The 18,771-nt window shown below is 36.8% G+C and overlaps 3 protein-coding genes across 3 annotated transcripts; 1 reads left to right on the forward strand and 2 right to left on the reverse strand.

Moving 5' to 3' along the window:
- Positions 1 to 784: 784 nt before the first annotated feature.
- On the forward strand, positions 785 to 10,956 carry LOC105697592 (short neuropeptide F). Its single transcript, XM_012421036.2, has 4 exons — positions 785 to 1,389; positions 5,495 to 5,596; positions 8,362 to 8,537; positions 10,818 to 10,956. Exons 2-4 carry the CDS (start codon positions 5,509 to 5,511, stop codon positions 10,857 to 10,859), a joined length of 306 nt encoding a protein of 101 aa, XP_012276459.1. The 5' UTR covers positions 785 to 1,389; positions 5,495 to 5,508; the 3' UTR covers positions 10,860 to 10,956.
- Positions 10,863 to 17,680, reverse strand: LOC105697593. Its single transcript, XM_012421037.1, has 14 exons — positions 17,590 to 17,680; positions 17,316 to 17,397; positions 16,869 to 17,124; positions 16,649 to 16,793; positions 16,255 to 16,454; positions 15,948 to 16,054; positions 15,580 to 15,801; positions 15,190 to 15,399; positions 14,638 to 14,940; positions 14,242 to 14,340; positions 13,626 to 14,011; positions 13,299 to 13,413; positions 12,874 to 13,035; positions 10,863 to 12,370 (listed from the first exon to the last, which is right to left on the reverse strand). The coding sequence occupies exons 2-14, from the start codon at positions 17,388 to 17,390 to the stop codon at positions 12,173 to 12,175; spliced, it is 2,478 nt and encodes an 825-aa protein (XP_012276460.1). The 5' UTR covers positions 17,391 to 17,397; positions 17,590 to 17,680; the 3' UTR covers positions 10,863 to 12,172.
- Positions 17,557 to 18,701, reverse strand: LOC105697591 (frataxin homolog, mitochondrial). The gene is made up of 3 exons (XM_012421035.2): positions 18,228 to 18,701; positions 17,935 to 18,055; positions 17,557 to 17,852 (listed from the first exon to the last, which is right to left on the reverse strand). Exons 1-3 carry the CDS (start codon positions 18,455 to 18,457, stop codon positions 17,601 to 17,603), a joined length of 603 nt encoding a protein of 200 aa, XP_012276458.1. The 5' UTR covers positions 18,458 to 18,701; the 3' UTR covers positions 17,557 to 17,600.
- Positions 18,702 to 18,771: the final 70 nt, after the last annotated feature.

An 18,771-nucleotide genomic window follows, 5' to 3' on the forward strand; every position in this document is an offset into this window, starting at 1 on the left:
AGATTAAAAAAGTTCGAAGCTCAAGTTTTTTTCTTCTCTGTTAATAACTTACCTTACGTGCGACCCCCGAGAGAAAGGGAATGCCTTGTTGAGCTTTTTCACCTTTTTGTCGACGCTTTGATGAGTTTTCGCATTTTTAAAAACGTGTGAAACATATGAGAGATGAAGGTGTTCACCTAACTTCCACAAATTCGTAGCGGCCTTTTACTCACCCTCACAAATTCACGCTTGTAAACAACCTAAAACAAAAAAGAAACGGTACATTTCTTACTTCATAGAAACGATCCGCAGCATATTCAATAATGAAGAAAATTATTTAACTTACTACGATAATTTAATTATGAAAGAAGAATGAAAAAACTGACACTTAGCCCTCGCCATCGGAATTACATTAGTATACTAATGTAATGCAGAAGTATTTTACTGCAAAATTACCACCGTTACTCTACAAGTTCTTTCACTTTCTGACAGTCATTTTACCATTTCACTGACTATCCGACGTAGGGTTAGTTGCGCCAACATTCAAGTTAAAATCCTTAATCAATTATTATTCCTCAACCTAATCCTTAACGCGTGTTAAAAATTAATCGCCCGACTTCATTTACCTAACAGCGGATTTTAATCTTTGGTTACCCTGACTCTTGTCGGTAGAGTGAAAATTCCACTAACTCGAGATCAACTAACTATACTTAAGAAACTCGTTACTAATTACCGTGTATTTAGTCCCTAAGTTATCCCATATCCTGGCCTATAATAACAAATCCTAAGCTATAAACACCGTCACAAAGTACCGCGCACAAGAACGTATAACCAGTCCATACTATTTGCTGATTTCTGAATACTGGCTAATTTTTAGTGCGCGACTTGTGATGTCACTTCAGAATTCACCTAGAAAAACGAGAGAACTTCCGGAATGACTTAATATCTCTATCACCCGAATCCGCATCTTTAATATTCCGTCGACGTCGTCCCAGATATATGTCGATCTATTTATTTTCCATGAATCGATTGGACTCGAATGGTCTTCACCAACGTCCCATTAATTAGTTCCCCGAGTTAGGACCCATCGATTCGACTTTCGGGGTTCCTCTTAATCGCCTGTAGCAGAAGTGCGAAAAATGAGGGAAAAGAGGGCAGGGAAGGAGGAAGTTTGCGAAGCTCGGGACGCTTGCGCCCCTTGGGACGCCGGGCGCCTTCTGCCACCTGTGCACCGCCCTCGTCCTCGTGTCGGCGTGCGATCCGAGCTCTAGCCTATATATAAGGGGACGCCCGGCGTAGCGCCACTTCGCATCGCGTCGACGCCACCGCGAAGCGCCCTTCTCAAGCCGAGGTGACTTACGCCGCTCCTTCGAGTTCGCGGGCAAACGCTCTCCTGAGAAATCTTCGCCGGTGAGTGTCTTTTTGCGAGTCCGGTTCGTCCCGCAGCTTCGTGCAAAACCAGTTGCACAATCCGCGATTGCCTTAGAAAATTTATTTTCTAGACGAAATTAATTACTTCCGGCGATCTAAACGTCTGTTGCCAAAGAAATTTATCTTGGCTCCAGGAAAATTGATTCCGTGACAATCATCGGTTTTGCGATCCGAACGATGGCGGGTTAATGTCAAGTGGACATTGTTTTGCGGAATGAATTTTCTTTTTGTAAAATCGGTCTTCTTGGTTGAAAACGTTAATAGAGATTACGTCACGTTTTGGATGGATCGTTGTATTCAACTCAACCTTGTGTTTGGTGTAAAAAATTCATTATATTTATTTTAAGTTGATGCAACACCGAGTTCGCGGGTTCAATTTTAGACCTTTAAATTTGAGAAAATCAGACCTTTCAATTTAAGAGAATCAACCGCAAAATCCTAATTCTCACCTTCCCAGTATTGTTCACTTTATTTTCAGTAACGTGTTACCACGTTGCATATATATTTTCTTAATTTTGCAGAACCAAACACGAGTTAATGTACTCTTAGCTTTCTGCCATCGATTTATTAGTAACGTTCTCCTCTCTATTATTTTTTACTCCGGAGAAAAAATATTTATGGAAAGTTGGTCAAATGGCTTCAAAGGGTTAGATAATAACTTCTCTATAGAAGGAAACTACTTTGAAAAGGATATTTTCTATACCAGGGTCCTTTGTTATTTCGTTGCCTGTTCCGTCGACGTTCTATCCACGCGCCAAGAGGCGCCGAAAAGGGGTCTATTTTTTAAATAAATATTTTTAGGCGGCTTCGGCAAGTGAACGGAAACTAGAGCATGTATAGGTGATGTCATGCTTGGAAACACAAATTACGTCCTGACACAGGTGGTACATACCGGGAGCGTCGTAGTAACAGCGATAGTGACTACCGGGGGGTAACTCGTGTAAGATTATATCACGATATAGATGCCATGTAGATTTTCCCGGCGATATTATCGTGTTGCTTAAATCCACGGATCGATAAAGCGGGAAAAAGAACTTTTCCCGCCATCGGGCCGTTAAAGCGAGGACTTTGACGTTTTAATCACACTGATTAAAACGCAATGCTGAAAGCGTAAAGAGAACCTTCTGTCGATGGAAGAAGGACTTAGTTATATGAAATTGGAGAAACAGACATTCGGAAAATTGAAAACCGGCGTATAATACAATTATAGTCCCATACATTCTCTCGCGTTCATATAAAAGGGGTATTTGTTTATAACTTTTAATTGAATAGGAGCTGAAGAGCTTTTAATTATTGCTGGCTCTAATTCAACGATTTCCTGGGAATCCTTTCGTGTGCAGTAAACGGGTATAATTTCTTATTTTATAGAGATATATTAACATTAAAACTATCAAGTTGATTAAATAATCGGTTTTCAAATTATTCCTTAAATTGTATTACTTAACCTCAACTGATTTTACTACTTTCGATATTTATATATAAGGTAAATTTTACAATATCTGTTTCTCATCTCTCGCGGTTTGTTCCGAAATACATATTTACTACACCTATTTCTACCATGACCGGTTGAATAGTCCAATTTAAAGTTTTAGGTCTAAATTTTGATATTCCGCGATGTTAATTCATTCCATACATACACATAAAGCAAATTTGTGTATTCCTATTTAATTTGTTTGTATTAATTAGATATCACCGCAATACAAATAATATTCATCGGGTGCGCTTATTTCATCGGTGTGCTTTTCGCACTTACTCTTGGGCAGTAAGTTAAACTAGAAATATTATTGTTTATTATTATGCCATTATAGAGTAGGAAAATTTGTTTAAAAACTTACAATACTGACAGTTAGTATTATATTTTATTTTTAGCATAACATTCATTTATACCTGTAAAAACGTCGATAATTTCATAATACACAGCGTTATTCAATGAAAGAAAGAGAGAAATTAAAGTGCACAAATAATTCTTTTGAGTAATGATTACAAATTTATTTCATTCATTATTACCCTCACTAAACTGACTTGACTCGCATTCAATTCACAAGAACATAACTTTTATTCTAAAATCGGCCATTCAACAGGTTTCAGTAGCATTTGTATATATGCATTGCCGGTAGTTTTAGTGTTAAGGCCTAAAAAAAAAAAATGTGAAAAAGGATTTAAACTTAAATGTAATATTACTAATTTTAGGAGCTTCAAAGAAGTACATATTCAGATATAAGGAACCGGTTTCCTTAATTAAAGAAATCTGTCGTCTCACCTCTTTTATTACTAATTTGCTTGACACATTGCTGGACATTAATATAATTTCCGCCGAGGTAATAAACGAGAAAACGCGACGTTTTTTGGATAAGAGCTCATGGGTTGCGCGATAAAACGGGCCCCCGCTCGATTTTTATCCGCTCTCTCGAGTAATTACTTTGCACAGGGTGCGGGGAAAAATGGTGGAAGTGAACAATAAATCTAATAAACCTGGATCTACGTTGTATTTCAATTCACGGGGAAATAGAGGAAAGTCTGTCAACGCCGGGGAGTCCGGAGTCGCGTTTATTGCACGATTCAGTTCTTATTCGATTCGTGAAAAAGGTTGCAAGTCCGAATTATGTAAAACCCGTTATAAAAATAACGGACTAGCGAGTTTCTCAATTATAATACTTGCAATTGATCCATTATAAAGTGCACAATGGATTAGCGTGAACGCTGATTTTATTTCCAAACTTTTTTACCTCGGTACCTCGAGCTCCCTTACTCGCTGTGAGCGAATTTGTTATTTTTTATTTCAGCAACGGTGCATAAAAATGGTAACGCGAGGTGCATAAAAACGAAGGGTCCGTGGGAATTTTAAATCAACAACCTCGCAAAGTTACGGGAGCTTATAAGAAATATTATAAAACCAATTATACATATTCACCCTTCCAAATTTTTGTAAGAATACAATCCTAAGTTTCCCGTGGAAGTGCTAATGCTATTTGTTTTTCAATCTATTAGAACCGTGCAAAGTGGAAAATATGCACAGCCCGAAACTCAAGACTTAGCTAAATTGTTATGCCATTTTCATTTAAATAACCATTTATTTCGTAATCTCTGAGGTAATTCTAGTTTTTCAGGAATTATGTGCTTTCAATTCTGCAAAATGTGGGAAATGCGTTGACATGTGTATTCGAACATGACTTCTACTGAAAAAAATTAATTCTGGGGAAAGATGAAAATACTTAATTTGATTTTGAGGCTGAATCGGTATTTTTTAATGTTTAACATCAAAACGTACAGGTGTCTCGTCCCTCCTTTTGCGGAAGACATCAGGATATTGGAAATTATTAGGCGTTAAGCTGATGCACTTCCTATCAAGTTTCAGTGCAGCTTCTAGAATTTCATTATGACTTCGCGAATTACTTGATAAACATTAAGGACACGGGCTCTCCTGGAGGCTAGCTTAATTTAAATAATAATTAGATCCGTGAGAAAATCCGTGTATCTCGCACGTGGAAATGTAAAACCACCAGAGGATCGATATTTCTGAAAACATGACTTTGTTCGTGTTTACCGTATAATTCTGAAAGAATTAAAAAATTCATAGGAGTAATGAACAATCTATCAACGTAACAAGATTCTTTTTGAGGTAGCTTAATATGTACTGTAACGCCCTTTAATCTTTTGCAGATTTAATTAAATTCGATTTGATTGAAGTTCAGAATGAATTAATTATCGATCAACATCATTGGTTAGATTTAACTGCAATAGAGTCACAATATGGATTAAGGATTTATAAAATAACAAAGGCAATGCCCAATATTTCATATCGGCAGAATAATTTATTGTATCTAGAGAGACAGAGCTGGATTTGCTGAAAAAAAAACAAACAATTCTAGTAATATTAATTTCCTGAATGTATGCTAAATTCATTTCTGTGAATTATATAATTATTTTGGCACAATCAGATATGTATCATTTGGTCAATTTTTCGAAATTCGAAATCATTTTGGTTAATTTTATTCAAAGCTGGGGATTTCTTATTTTGCATTATTTTTCACAAACAGGTTCATCCTTGATTGATAATAAAGGATACGAAATTGTTTAATTGCAGATACATCAATCAAAATGATGACAAAACGATGCATGGGAGCTATTGTTTTCGTGACATGTCTGAGTATTGCTTTGGCGGCTGAAAGTTACAAGGATTATGAAGGTGAGTGTTTTTTATAATCGGTGCAAAAAAAAGAGAAATAAAAGGTAACGAAATATGAAATTGAAAACACTAATAGGCTTGGTTTCATTTTTTGCGCCGACATCAAATTTTCTAAGCTGTAATTACTTAGAAATCTATAGTAGTTAATAGATAAGTAGTTTATACATCATTACTTTTTAGTTATCAGTATCCTTTTTGAAGTCGATTTCTTTTTATTAAAAAGTTTTTATTTGGTTGAAAAAACTAATTTCACGTTAATGTAATTTAAATGTGTGCGATGCAAAATATGGATAGTCATTTTTTGAGATTTTTAACTTAGATCATTTTCATAATTACTGAAAAAAAAAAAAGTATTACATCCAAGGAAAGCGAATTGTACATATTAAAACCTGAGTTTTTACGAAAAAAGTCGGGATTAATACATATCTCAGGTACATGGTCCGTTTAATACGAAAAACCTGCTCCAGCCTAAAACTCGGCTTATAAATCCCGCCGAGTAGTTCCTCAAACTGTAATTAAAATATTTAGCACCCTCGAGGAAGATATTAAAAGGGAGTTTCTCGTTTAATTTACCTCCAAGCAATGAGTTTACACGCACTTTCTGGCTTCCAGCAGTGCGATTTCTTTGGGAGGGTTTACATTACTCGGAACAAAAAATAAAAATGCAGTATAAGTTAAGTTTTAGATTTCTCCGTTTCGTAAGTAAATATAATTATACTGCGTCAAGCGACATTGAATTCCTTCTTCAAACTCGTTTCATCCGTTCCGTGTATACACTATCGATAAAAGTCCACCGACAGTGTCTATAAACTCTATCGGCTATATTTTAACTTTATTGATTTTCTATACACGTTTCAATTTTAGCCACCTTCAGATTTTCGTCCAGCTCCCCGTTAACGCAACGTCAATTGAGACAGATGTTTTAACAGCAATTGCATCTGCATTGCTCTTGATGTTGAATCTATGCCTCTCCACTTCAAGTGCGCATAAAAACATTGCGATTTACTCTGGATAACATTCTCAAAGAAAAAATTCTTCTACTATAGTGGAATATTCGTACAATAGCATTCGAAATTTGATGTGCGTGATCGAAAATCAGTGACAAAAGTATTCTAGTTTTCGTATACATGTCTTCTGACAGTCATACATCGGTACATGTACCTTCGTACATAAATGTCCATGAATTCTCATAAATGTGGTCGAGAACTAGTCAGCCCTTTCAAAATGTTAACAAATAATTCCGATATTTAGTATGCATTCCATATGAAATTCGCGTACTTGTACATTAAAGTCCGGAACACAATTGTGTACGCAATCTCAAAACATGTATCTTGGAAAAACCTCGGCTAAATCTATACTTTATTTCGAAGAGATATTTTTAATAGTATACGGCACTTGCCACGTGTTGAGTGTAGGTAGATTTTTTGGCAAATCGGGGTAAACGCAACCCCGGCTTATATAGGTGATAAACGGTAATCGCTGGCACCTCCTACTCTAAGTGCTGACCGTAAAGCGGTTTTAATACGACGTAAAAGGAAACTCCTTAAAACGCTCCTTCCCCCCGGGAAACGTATCCTTCTGCTCCTCTCGGGGGGTTATTTAATTACGACAAAGTTTTCCCCGCAAAGGGGAAGATTTCTTCGGAGAAAGTTCGCCGACACAAGGGTGGTACATTACACAGGGTGCACCCATCTTACGGGTGCTAGAAACACCCTTCGTGCAATATTTATACATCACGGGACGCCCAACGGGTTTACATATGCAGATTCATGAGGTATATACATATACCTATAGGTATATGTACTGGTGCACTTCCTTCACGATAACGGAGATACCGTAACGTTTCGGTGATGGGGAAATATTTTTCCTTCCTCGGAATACTGCTGAAACGTGTCTAATAAGTTGTCTATGTCTGTATTTATCACCCGCCAACTTTTTCCTCGATTTTATTCCATCTTTTATGTCAGCCAGCGATATAGCTCGCAGCCGCGTTATCACCGGGAAATAGGGAAGAGTTTAGCCGACGTAAGCTAAGACATATTTCATTCCTTCGTGAAATACTGTTCCTTACACCTTGCCTCCGGTGAGGAACTGCAATTTAAAATGAATTACCTTGCGGTGAAATAATACTTTCGAAGTGAAACTTCTTATGGCACTTTAGTACGTGTAAATGAAAGTCATGAAAGGGTCCGGTTTCGGAAAATCAAACTCTTATTCTTTTTCTTTTTCTTTTTTTTTTATTGCAGTTAACCCTTTGCACTCCAAGCAATTTGGCTATACGCAGATAGTCAACTCCAAGACCTTGTCTTAAGAGTGCAAAGGGTTAATTACTATTTACATTCATATTTGTGTTATGTCACGTTTTCGTTAGTATGTTATACTCTGAGTTAATTATTGACATTTAAAATGAAAGAAAAAGTGATACGAATAAAAAAAGGTAATCATGCCCGAAATAAACCAGTACCAAACGCGTAAGAGCATTTCTTGTGAAGGAATAATGAAAAATAATTAATAATATCTAATAATTCTCTTTAACTTAGAAGTTTAACCTTCAACGTGCGTGGCAGACACGCACAGAGTTTGTTTTTCTTGTAAATGCAAAAACGGATTTGTGCAATTAATTGTATGTATTGGGCAGGTTAACTTACCTACCGTTAATAATTTAACCCAAAATCTCATCATAATTAATATACTTCTAATTCGTATGGAGAAATATTTCGCGGATTATTTGAAATACATGAAAACGAATGCGTTTCTTTTCTTAGCAGAGGACGTGGCAGAAAGGCAGTCAGAAAATCTGAACAACCTGTTCAGATTGTACCTACAGCGAAACTTAGTGGACAACGTGGGAGGAATCCCGATACAACATCTAATGATACGGAAATCTCAGAGATCGCCTTCGTATCGCCTTCGATTCGGACGATCCAATGGCCTTATGCCGGTAAACACTGAACGTTCAATTTTTATTAGCATGTAAAAACAATTGCATGTGTATGAAAATACGTATGCATTTGAATGACACCTAACCATCGTGTTACCCTGGCCTCACATCAGAGGACGAACGCGGACGAGACAAAACGAAGCCAAATGGTCATACAAGTGTGGTCATACAATCAAAGTGCTGCAAACTGCTTCAAATTGTACGATGTATGACCTGCGGCAGGGCGCATAGCATTTGTCAAGATACCCTTTCGTTGGCCCACAATATTAAAAATGTTTGGATATCTCGAACGCTTTCGAATACAAATGTTTACTGAAACCAAAAGGCAGCGTCACTCAGAATGAGAACGGAACTAATTGTATACTACATTTCGAAAAGCACCATTTTCACGGGAGAATTCTTACAAAAGTATCCAGAATTTTTAACAAAACGGTAACATGAGAAGGGAAATCAGGACGAATGTATAAGAACTACAATGCGATCTTTCCCCAAATTGCAATTGTATATGAGTACATGATCAAAAATCAGTATACAAAGGTAGCTCATTTTCGACATGTCTTGTGATAGGCGTACCCCCGTACACCTACTTTTGTACCTGTACAAGTAGCTATGAATTCTTAAATTTGAGATCAAAAATTAGTATACATTAAATTTTGGAAATTTAGTACATATGCCTTGCGAATCTCGTATATTCGTAGATTAAAATCTCCGAACACAATTATACAGGAAATTTGGAAATACCGTATCTTGACAAAAGACTACATGTATACCATATTTCGAGTAGATATTTTTACCGGTAAAGATGATTCAATTCTTAATCCAAAAACAGCCACGAATGAGCCGTTGCGTGTTGTCTCGTACGTATTCGTACTCGGATCATAAAACTCAATACAGTTTCCGTCAAATATACTTTTCGCACAAACGGTACCAAATATCATTAATCGCATATACATGTACCCAGCTTTCCACCGAATGGTTAGCTGGAAACTATATATGGCTGATTCAAAGGACGATTGGTGCAAGAAAAAGTGACAATTTCCCGAGGTGTCTCTCCTCAATATCGATACGTCTGACCAGTCGGTTTTTTCCCCGGAATCTTTTCATCATCCCTAATTCGAAGGCTCCCTCTACTTTCATGGGACTTCTAATTATCGCGGTTCGCTGGCTTCCCTAGCATGCTTCCAATTTCCCACCTCTTCTCGAAGACGTGCCTTCCCCTAGATACCCTCGTTTACGTCGATTCAAATGTCGGACCTTTCATTAACACTTCGACGGAGATCAAATGAAGAAACCGAGAATGTTTCCTACCCTAGCGGCTTATTTCGCGCCGACGAGCTTCATCTTATGACGAATGCAAGTTCCGCTTTGAAGTCTGCCCTACCGTTCTGAAGAAGATCTAATTGCCGCAAATAATACAGCCCTCGCTACTATTAATCTTCATGTCTTCGGAGTTGAAATCATAGTCGTGTAATAGACTATGTTTGCGTTACCCAGTTTTACATTAATTGTGCTTCGGCGTAGCCTTGGATATGTGGAAATTGGAAATGGATTCGTCGGTATTGCAATTTCTTCAGGGTAGGGCAGACTCTTAACGTGGATAAGATTAGGAAGTGCGTTTTAATCAAAGTTAATGTTAAAAGAGAATGGAAAAATGTTTGACGTTTCGAGGAGAATTTAAATTGAGTAAAGGTTTCATAATGGCGGACTTGTGGATGCTCGTCATTTCTGATTTTTTTTTCTCCATGGTGTATGTGGCTCTAGGAAAACGGTGAATCTGTGACCGAGAGTTAAGGTGGTTTCAGAAACTAGGAAAGATTCATTTTAAACCGATGGCACGGAGTTTTGACGAAAATTTCGGTTCAAATGATATCAATGATTAGAATGTAAAAAACAATGTACAATTAATTTCTATTACCTATGTTTCTTTTTCTAAAATATCTGAATTTCATACTCATCGAAAACCGGTGGCATCGAATCTTAAATAACTTTACCCAGTTTCTAAAACCACCTTAAATTTTTCTTTCAAACTTGTCCTTCTGAAATCATGTACACCGTGAAACAGAAATCAATATAGTCAAGCCTCCACAAGTCCACTATTTGGAACATTTTAAACCTTTATTTAATTTAAATTTTCTTTAAAACATTAAATGAAACAGCCTCGTAAGTAAATGTTTCCAACATCATTTCACTCTCTTTGAAACTCACTTTGAATGAAACGCAATTCACAACTCTCTTAGGACACTTATTAGAAATAAGTTAATTATTAATAATGTGTTTCAGGCGTCATCGGGAATGGAGACCTCGGAGTATGAAAATAATTAGACGGGTGTCCTCGTAGATGTCGCGGTGGAAGAAATTTTGATCTTACGAAAACTGATTTGTGCAGATCTACACACTGAAGTCAATTTGGTGTACCAGCTTTTAGAAAGGGGACTCTCTATCCATTTGTCAAGGAATTCTGTTCCCTTTTCGATTTCTTATTTTATATTTTCGTCGATTATTGTCTCTCAGCTCTGGAGTAAAAATTCTAGCACTATGGCGAACGGCTTCAGGCCTAAGTACCTTTGGCGAATAATCCGCAGTTAAAAGAAGAACCTTTTGAAGCTTCTCGGTCATCGGTTAATCGAGATCTCGCGACGATATATGCCATTGGTCTCGGCTTACCGGCAGGCTCTAGGGGTTTGCCAATAAATGTGCCAAATATTGTAACTGCACTGCATGCTATATATTATGTATCCAGGACGCTGGCCAGTTATAACGCTCGATGTGTACGCAATAAGAAATCTATCGATAATTTTCTAAAAAAAAGGATACCGTCTAGGCAGCACCGGATCCCTATTCTCGATTTTAACTGTATTCAATGAAATATTTATCAGAGGCTTTTGATAATACAAATGTTTACGTGGAAATAGGACCGTCGATTTGGCGACAGGAGATTAAAACCGCATTTATAAGTTACAAATGCCGGAACAAGAACATTGCTTTCGTTACAAACATGTTGCTTATAATAACCAACTGTAAAGAAGGTGCCTCAGAGAACATAATAAAATAGTCGACTCTTTACTTATCCGCTTATAATTTGTTAGAGAATTGATCTGTATGGAGTGATGCATCACGAGGATTGCATTAGAGTTGACGCTGTAATGCAGAGCTAAATACATATTTTACTACAATTTCTTGATTACAGTTGACCAATTTAACTATAAAGCCCCTCGGGCAATTCGCAATTGCCGGACTTTGCCTCACGGCTCTGTTTCAAATTGCATTTAAGCTGATTTATTATGTGATAAACGGATTTAAATAATTTCATCATTTGAAGGATGGAAATCTCCAATGCAGCTGTCCTGATATTATTTTAAAATATCACTTGCCTTACTCTTCCCACGGTCCTATTTTGGTTTGCATTTATGCCGATTTATTGTGTGACAAACGGATTTAAATAATTTCATAATTTAAAGACTGAAACTTTCCAATGCAGCTGCACCAATATTATTATTGCCAAAACTGACTTCTTTCTTATACGATAAATATGAATATTGATAATAACGATATCGTACGTTAAAGAGTGACTAATAGTTCACATGACTGTCACCTGTCGCTGGATGGCGGAATCAATTTCATCGGGCATACGCTTTTCATTGTTTAAGTCGATTGGCTTTCCCGGAAAATATCTGTTTAATGGTATTAGCTATTTCGCGCTCGTCGAGGGGAAGTTCGGATAAATTTTTAAATTCTGGACGTGCGAGTACTTGACTGCGCACTCGATCACTCGAGATCGACAGAGGTTTCATTAACAGCGTTTTCCAGTTTCCCTCAGCGTACCCAGTCAAAAACTGGAAAAGTAAAATTACACATCAATATAGCGAATTCGTTTGATCCATTAGTTACATTATTTCCATTACACGGAGAAAAATGCATTACATCTTTGAACATAAGCCTAATTACAACAAACCAGCGCAGGCATAATTACGATCAGGAACAAAGCATAGCGGCACGATTGTAAAGAAACATATCCTATTTTATATTCGTTGCGTTGCGATTGCTCTCCTAAATAAAACGTATTTCTTGTCGCAATATTGCGTATACAACCATTATACTAGTCAAAGTAAGTATTGTTATTCCAGCCTTGCTGATTTGAAAATATTTTTCTGCAGAAGAGCAATCGCTACCAGCAGCGTTGAAATGGTTGCATTATTAGTAATATTTTACTATTTTAATTTCATAGTGCATTAATATTAAATGATAGTCTCATCCGGACTGAAATGATAAAAGTCTCCCGTATCATTTTCTATAGTGGCCTAATCATTTTTCTTCGTGTACTTTAACTCTTACGAACCTGATCGAAGGCTATGTCCTCGATATGAAACATAACGTGTAAAAGTGACTTCGATGTTATCGCCTTCATCGGCATGGAACAAATTGTCGGATACTTTCCGCCGTGATATCCCAGATAATGTAAGACCCAATTGCTGGTGCGAAGTAGATACTCGTGGGCCACCTCAAAAAAGAAAGAAACAATACATTTTCACCACCAAAAGTAATAACAGCAACCATGTATCGATAGATCCCTTTATCAGTAGTTTCACTATCGAGTGTCGAGAGATCCGTTTATGCCGTTTCTACCGCACCTAAAATGACGCCGATAAAGTATAATCAAAGTTACCAGAGAACTGTATACTAGTGAATGATAATTCACTTCTAAAATATTTATTTATTGTTAATTTTTCCTGTTAGGGATTTTTTAATGGGAGTCATAGAAACCTTTAGTGAGCGTCGCCCCGTGTCGGTGAACAGCAGTTCATCTGCGTAGGTCTCCGCAACACAGGGAAGATTTTCTAGCTCCGTGTTCCGCAGTTTGGAATCATCGAACTCTAGACTAAAATAAGAGTTCTAAATCACCTGAACTGACGTGTGTGCTATGTGAATTGGAAATAAATCGAATCTTTCCTCTCTGATATTGAAATTTGTCATCTTTTTTACTCCTATACGCAAATGACTTCCAAGGCGACTATTAGAATGCAGGTGATGGAAGGACTACTTAGACTACTTATTGTTAGTCTCTTTCCTAGGATTCAGTGATATCCTCACCTTTCTGCTATAAGTCCGACCAAGGTATCGATCTGGTCGGTATGTTTGTTGTCCTCGTCGATGCTACAAAGAGCTTCTGCCAGAGTGGTCGCAGAAGAGGCTTTGTCATGTGGATTAAAAGGCGACATTTCTACAGGAAGTTCCGCGGAACTTGGTAAACTACTCTGGTCGTCCGATTTTATGGATTCGGACACTTCCAACAGAGCAGTGTACAGGGATGAGCACAGTACTTGAAGGACAACGGAACCTCCTAGAGGATGACAATGAGCAGGAATGTTTCCATCTAATGCAAAAGCTAGTCGTAGAGCGCCAATCGGAGCGCATAAATACAGCTCGGTTATGCAAGCCAGGGCCAGAGACATTGCTTGGTAAAGACTGGCTCCTGTCTGTAAATGGTACAATAATGTGAATACTACTCCTCAACAAATACGCATACTACGAGTAAATGAACAAACACGAAGAGGTGCCCTACAGAGCGTTGATTATTGCAAATTCCTCATTTCGGATAATGGAGCAACGCACAGACTGTTTAACTATTAAGTTTTATAAAATTGTATGCTTTCATGTATCTTCCAGTGGAGATTTTACAATTAGTTTCATGAACGTCGAAAATTACCTTTGCGGCTTCTAATAATGTTTCAACGATCGGTGTCATCATTGGACGCAAAGGTGTTAAAAGTGCATTCAACCAAGGTGGCCGAGATTGACTCCACACCTGTAATAAAAACTATTGTTCACTAGAGTTCGATTAGAATGCTACACTATTTATCTAAAATCCAATAATTCTTTTTTTTTCAAATCATTGCGTTTCTAAGAAGGTTTAAAAATGGAAAGTTGCTCGAGGAGGAAAGTCAGTCTTATAGGACAAGCTCATTTTAGCACTATTTATGGCAACAAATTCTGTGTAGCTTAAATCCTTTAACAATTGACAACGATATTGAATTTTGAACAATTACAGAAGTACGATGGATCAATTTTCATAGATGAATAAATCATTTTTTACTTTATGTACCTGTTGCCTATCGAGGTATGTGTACCATGATTCGTCTTGTTCGAGAGCTGGTATAATTATTACAGAAGGATCCACTGTGGTGCAAACGCATATATGAACAAGGCTGTACAAACCCAAAGCTGGAGATATATCAGAAATTTGATAGCATGCATTGCCAGGACAGAGGAATCCGCCACATCCTGCAGATTCATCTTTAGAATCACTACATTGACCTGAATTCTCTTTCGTGGTGTAGCCGACACATTGACGAACCAAAGCGCTCACCAATATTTTCATTACGGCATAATTATTCATTCTAAAGACCTAAATGTTCTCAAAGTTAATAAAGTGCACTGAAGATATTACTGCACTTAATTCTTAAATTTCTGATGTTACTAATGCAGACCATGTTCTTCGAAAGTTTTGAAAATGTCAGAATAAGTCGGAAAGACTTGAGTAACAAAAAATGTAGTTACCCTTAAATGTAACATTTTCTAATTTTCAATGAATGCATGAAAAGTTTGTAGTATGAAAGTAAAAATTTCAGAACGTGAATCATAAAATGTACCATACTTTCATTAACTGAGACCAATTAGGCTGAGGTTGAGACTTTAACACATGCAACTCCAGTATCACGGCTTGTTCTTCGGGTAAAACCGGCGAATCGAATTTCAATTCCGACGTGGCACATTTTAACAACTGTGGTGCACAAAATAACAACCAAAGTGCTGGTCCACTTCGAGGCTGTGACATTGCCAAATTGCCCAACCCTTTTCGGAATACCTAGGAAAATGTTCATAAATATTAAATTAAAAATAAATCCAGGGCCATTATATTTCGTCGATTCTTCATTTACCATCTTTTCCATTCTCTAATAAATCGATGGAATCGGTGTTACACGAAGAATAGAATAAAATTATAATTTGCCATTTTAGTTTAGTTATTCTGAAGATGTCATAATACCTGATACAAAATCTTTAATGGAGTTCCTCGAAGAAGCAAATAAATAAGCAGTTCATTGCACTTTGCATGGACATCTCTCAAAGCTATGGGTAACTTTTTCACACACATTCCGGCTAAATCACTTCCATCGGTACACGCACTCAAAGCTAAATATGCAGTACAGCATAAAACATTGAATGCGTCTCCCCAAAATTGCTGAGACCGAGCTAGGCTTGGTTTACCCTGCGTGTTAAATGAGTTGTAACATATTATACGTCGATTTAATTGTGGACTAAACTTAGTCTACGATATAAAAGTGTATAAAATACATCTTCATTGCAGAGCCTTTTATTTAATGTGAAACTATGACGGCAAATTTTTGTTCTTACGTGGATAAAACGGCAGGTGAGGATTGTAAGAGATTCGTTTAGCATCCCAGTAAACACTCGCTGCGCCATTTTTGGTGACACGGTATTCCATAAATCTGCTTTGGTACCTTCCATAAAGTTTGCGATCATGTTTTTTTTCTTACTACATATATATGTACAATTTTTTAAATACAAAAGCAATATAAATATTTCCTGATAACATTTGCAAGAAATACTTATTTTCAAGTGTAATCTGCTGTGCACCATGGTGCTTGGTATTTCGACTAAACTAACACTTCCTATCTACTAAAAATGGTAATCGAAGTACCTTGCATATATAACCACCACATTTGTATCACGAAGGAGCATCTCTCTTTCTCGAAAAAGGGTTTCTCGTAATGCCAGCTAAGAGAGTCGGCTTCGTTTAAAATGTACAGAGATATAAGGCGGCAGTGTAAATCCAACAATCTCTCCGCTACGGCTTCGGCCATTTCGTGAAAGCGTTTATGGCTTTTGGACATTTGTTCACTGTTAAACCAATACCAAGATGTCTAATTTACATAACTTGATTTGTAATTGAAAAAAGAAGGCGTCAAGTGATGTGGTAAAATTAAGGAATATTTATAATCTACTTTAATCTATTAACCAAGTGTGTGATTGTGAAAAGCAAAAGCAGTACGTGATATAAACTCTTGAAATTGGATCTGCACTACTAGCTGTACCTTAAATCTTGAGAAATGGATTCCTTTATTTGTTGATTGTAACACAACAGACTATTTCGAATTAATGCAGCGGCGCCTAATGTAGCGGTCAGCACTGTAAGATCGGCATGATCCAGGGCTTCTTGGATTAACGTGTGTAAATGCTCTAGAAATCGATTATAATTAATCATTTCAATCCTTTAAGCAAAGAAGTTGTTGAACTAGTAAAACGGATGACCACCTAAGAATTGTTGTGAAGTATCCACGATCATTGATACAAAGTCGGAGGGTTGCAAATTTTTAACTACTCCTCCTGTGCTTGTACTCAATTCGATGCTCGTCGAACTTAGGCCTGATGCACGTTTGAAAGCCGCAGTAAATTCCGCTTCCCACCACATAACGATTTTTATGGCACCGAAGGAAGCGTGTCGCGGAAAATCGTGTTTTCCACCACTTACTCTTATGCACAGAGGCTCTCGAAGTACGGTCTGCATGTTCTGTCGTATAACTTATATTATTTTTTGCTTCCCAGAGAAAAAGTAATATTTATTGGAATTATCACAGGCCATAGATCAATCAATATTCTATTATTAAAGCTAATGTTCTTTGAGGAAAGTGGAACATAACTCCCAATTTGAGTATACAAGTGTATAAAAATTAAAAAATAATTTAACCCTAACTGCACTACCTCATAATATTGCATATCTCGTTGTAGCAAAATGCGAACACGATCGACCAAATTGCCATCTTCCATAATCTCCATGGTTGATCTACATAAAAAAGTAACATAACTATATAAATGCGTAATACTTATTCCATGTAATAATCGATATCGAAGTTGTACAAGAAAAAGGTGCACTTATGATCAAGAAAACTGTGACAGAGCACACATACAGTGAATGTATTTCACAAACCAAATTGCAGTAGAATCAATGGTTCTTCAAGTATTTATCTATAGTTACATTTATTAAAATCAGGTTGCTTTGGGGCCACTATATGAGCACTTGTTGAAAGTTGTTTGAAACTGCACTATCTTGGGAATCTCACTGTCAAGTAATGCGTGCAAACTTTTTCCATCGTGCTTATAAATCCACTTGTCATCTATGAAATCATAACGTTTTGGACCAGATTTTGGAGACGATAGCCAAATTTGCCTATTTGGTGTTTGACGATTAATTACATATGTGCCATATTGTTTCCCAAATTTGACCGTTAATACACCATCCTGAAAAATATTAATATTTAAATCAATATTAAAAAGACATAAATAAGTATCTGAGAGTACAATAATGTAGATAATAACTTACCCCGTATGATACATCGGCATCTTGTAAATGATTTGCCTGTTCCACGAGCTCATCAAAATATTCACTTAGTGATTCTAGCGTTTCATCCGAGATCTTTTCAAATTGTATTCTACTGATTTCTCTACAATACAACCCAGTTATATAAATAATACAAGAATTACTTATATTTTAATATCACCGTAATGCATTACATTTAAAAGTAATCATTCTTAAAGAAAATTAACTTTTAATCAAGGAATTCCTTACATAATATTAATATTGTTATAAATTAAAATTTTTGCATGTGAACTTACGTTACAGATGCTTCAGTAATATTACTACTTGCGTCGCGTTCCGCAATCGTTATATGACGGAAAGTATTGACATTATTCGGATATTTTGCTCGGCAAAGAGCAACATAACCTCCAACCTGGGTGTCGCATGGAACAGTCACTTGCCAGCGTAAGTTTCTTCGAATACTATATCTCAATACATTATGAGGAACTTTATTACTCAAAGCTATTCTTCCTCTCACTGGGAACATTCTATATTTTCCTTGTATTTCTCAATTATCGATCAAACGAACCCTAAAAACGGTATCTTCGAAAGCGAACTTGCAACACTCCAATCCTCTTAGTATGTCACTACGTCTAATTATCGGGCATTATCGTTCGCGGCGTGCTCATTAAAGCGAATTAAAATTCCCAACTATTAATAAACAATATAATTTCTTAATGACTAATAGTAAACATTTAATGGTTAACTCAAAATACCCTTTCGATGTCAGAAATAAATATTTGAATTTTACCTCCTTTTTAGAACCAAGCGGTCTTACTGCGCATGCGCTTCACGGAAATG

Source organism: Orussus abietinus, unplaced genomic scaffold (genome assembly GCF_000612105.2).
Source record: "Orussus abietinus isolate OABI.00-Male unplaced genomic scaffold, Oabi_2.0 scaffold21, whole genome shotgun sequence".
Lineage (NCBI taxonomy): Eukaryota > Metazoa > Arthropoda > Insecta > Hymenoptera > Orussidae > Orussus > Orussus abietinus.

Excerpts from the sequence above, each read along its gene's own strand:
- LOC105697592 (XM_012421036.2), top strand. The coding sequence starts at position 5,509 with ATGATGACAAAACGATGCATGGGAGCTATTGTTTTCGTGACATGTCTG. Across the intron at positions 5,597-8,361 it reads AAGTTACAAGGATTATGAAG|CAGAGGACGTGGCAGAAAGG; the intron begins GTGAGTGTTTTT and ends TTCTTTTCTTAG. Across the intron at positions 8,538-10,817 it reads GATCCAATGGCCTTATGCCG|GCGTCATCGGGAATGGAGAC; the intron begins GTAAACACTGAA and ends AATGTGTTTCAG.
- LOC105697593 (XM_012421037.1), bottom strand. The coding sequence starts at position 17,390 with ATGGAGATTATGGAAGATGGCAATTTGGTCGATCGTGTTCGCATTTTG. Across the intron at positions 17,125-17,315 it reads GAGATATGCAATATTATGAG|AACATGCAGACCGTACTTCG; the intron begins GTAGTGCAGTTA and ends GTTATACGACAG. Across the intron at positions 14,941-15,189 it reads ATTGGTCTCAGTTAATGAAA|GTCTTTAGAATGAATAATTA; the intron begins GTATGGTACATT and ends GAGAACATTTAG.
- LOC105697591 (XM_012421035.2), bottom strand. The coding sequence starts at position 18,457 with ATGTTCCCAGTGAGAGGAAGAATAGCTTTGAGTAATAAAGTTCCTCAT. Across the intron at positions 18,056-18,227 it reads ATTACTGAAGCATCTGTAAC|AGAAATCAGTAGAATACAAT; the intron begins GTAAGTTCACAT and ends GTTGTATTGTAG. Across the intron at positions 17,853-17,934 it reads ATGCCGATGTATCATACGGG|GATGGTGTATTAACGGTCAA; the intron begins GTAAGTTATTAT and ends AATATTTTTCAG.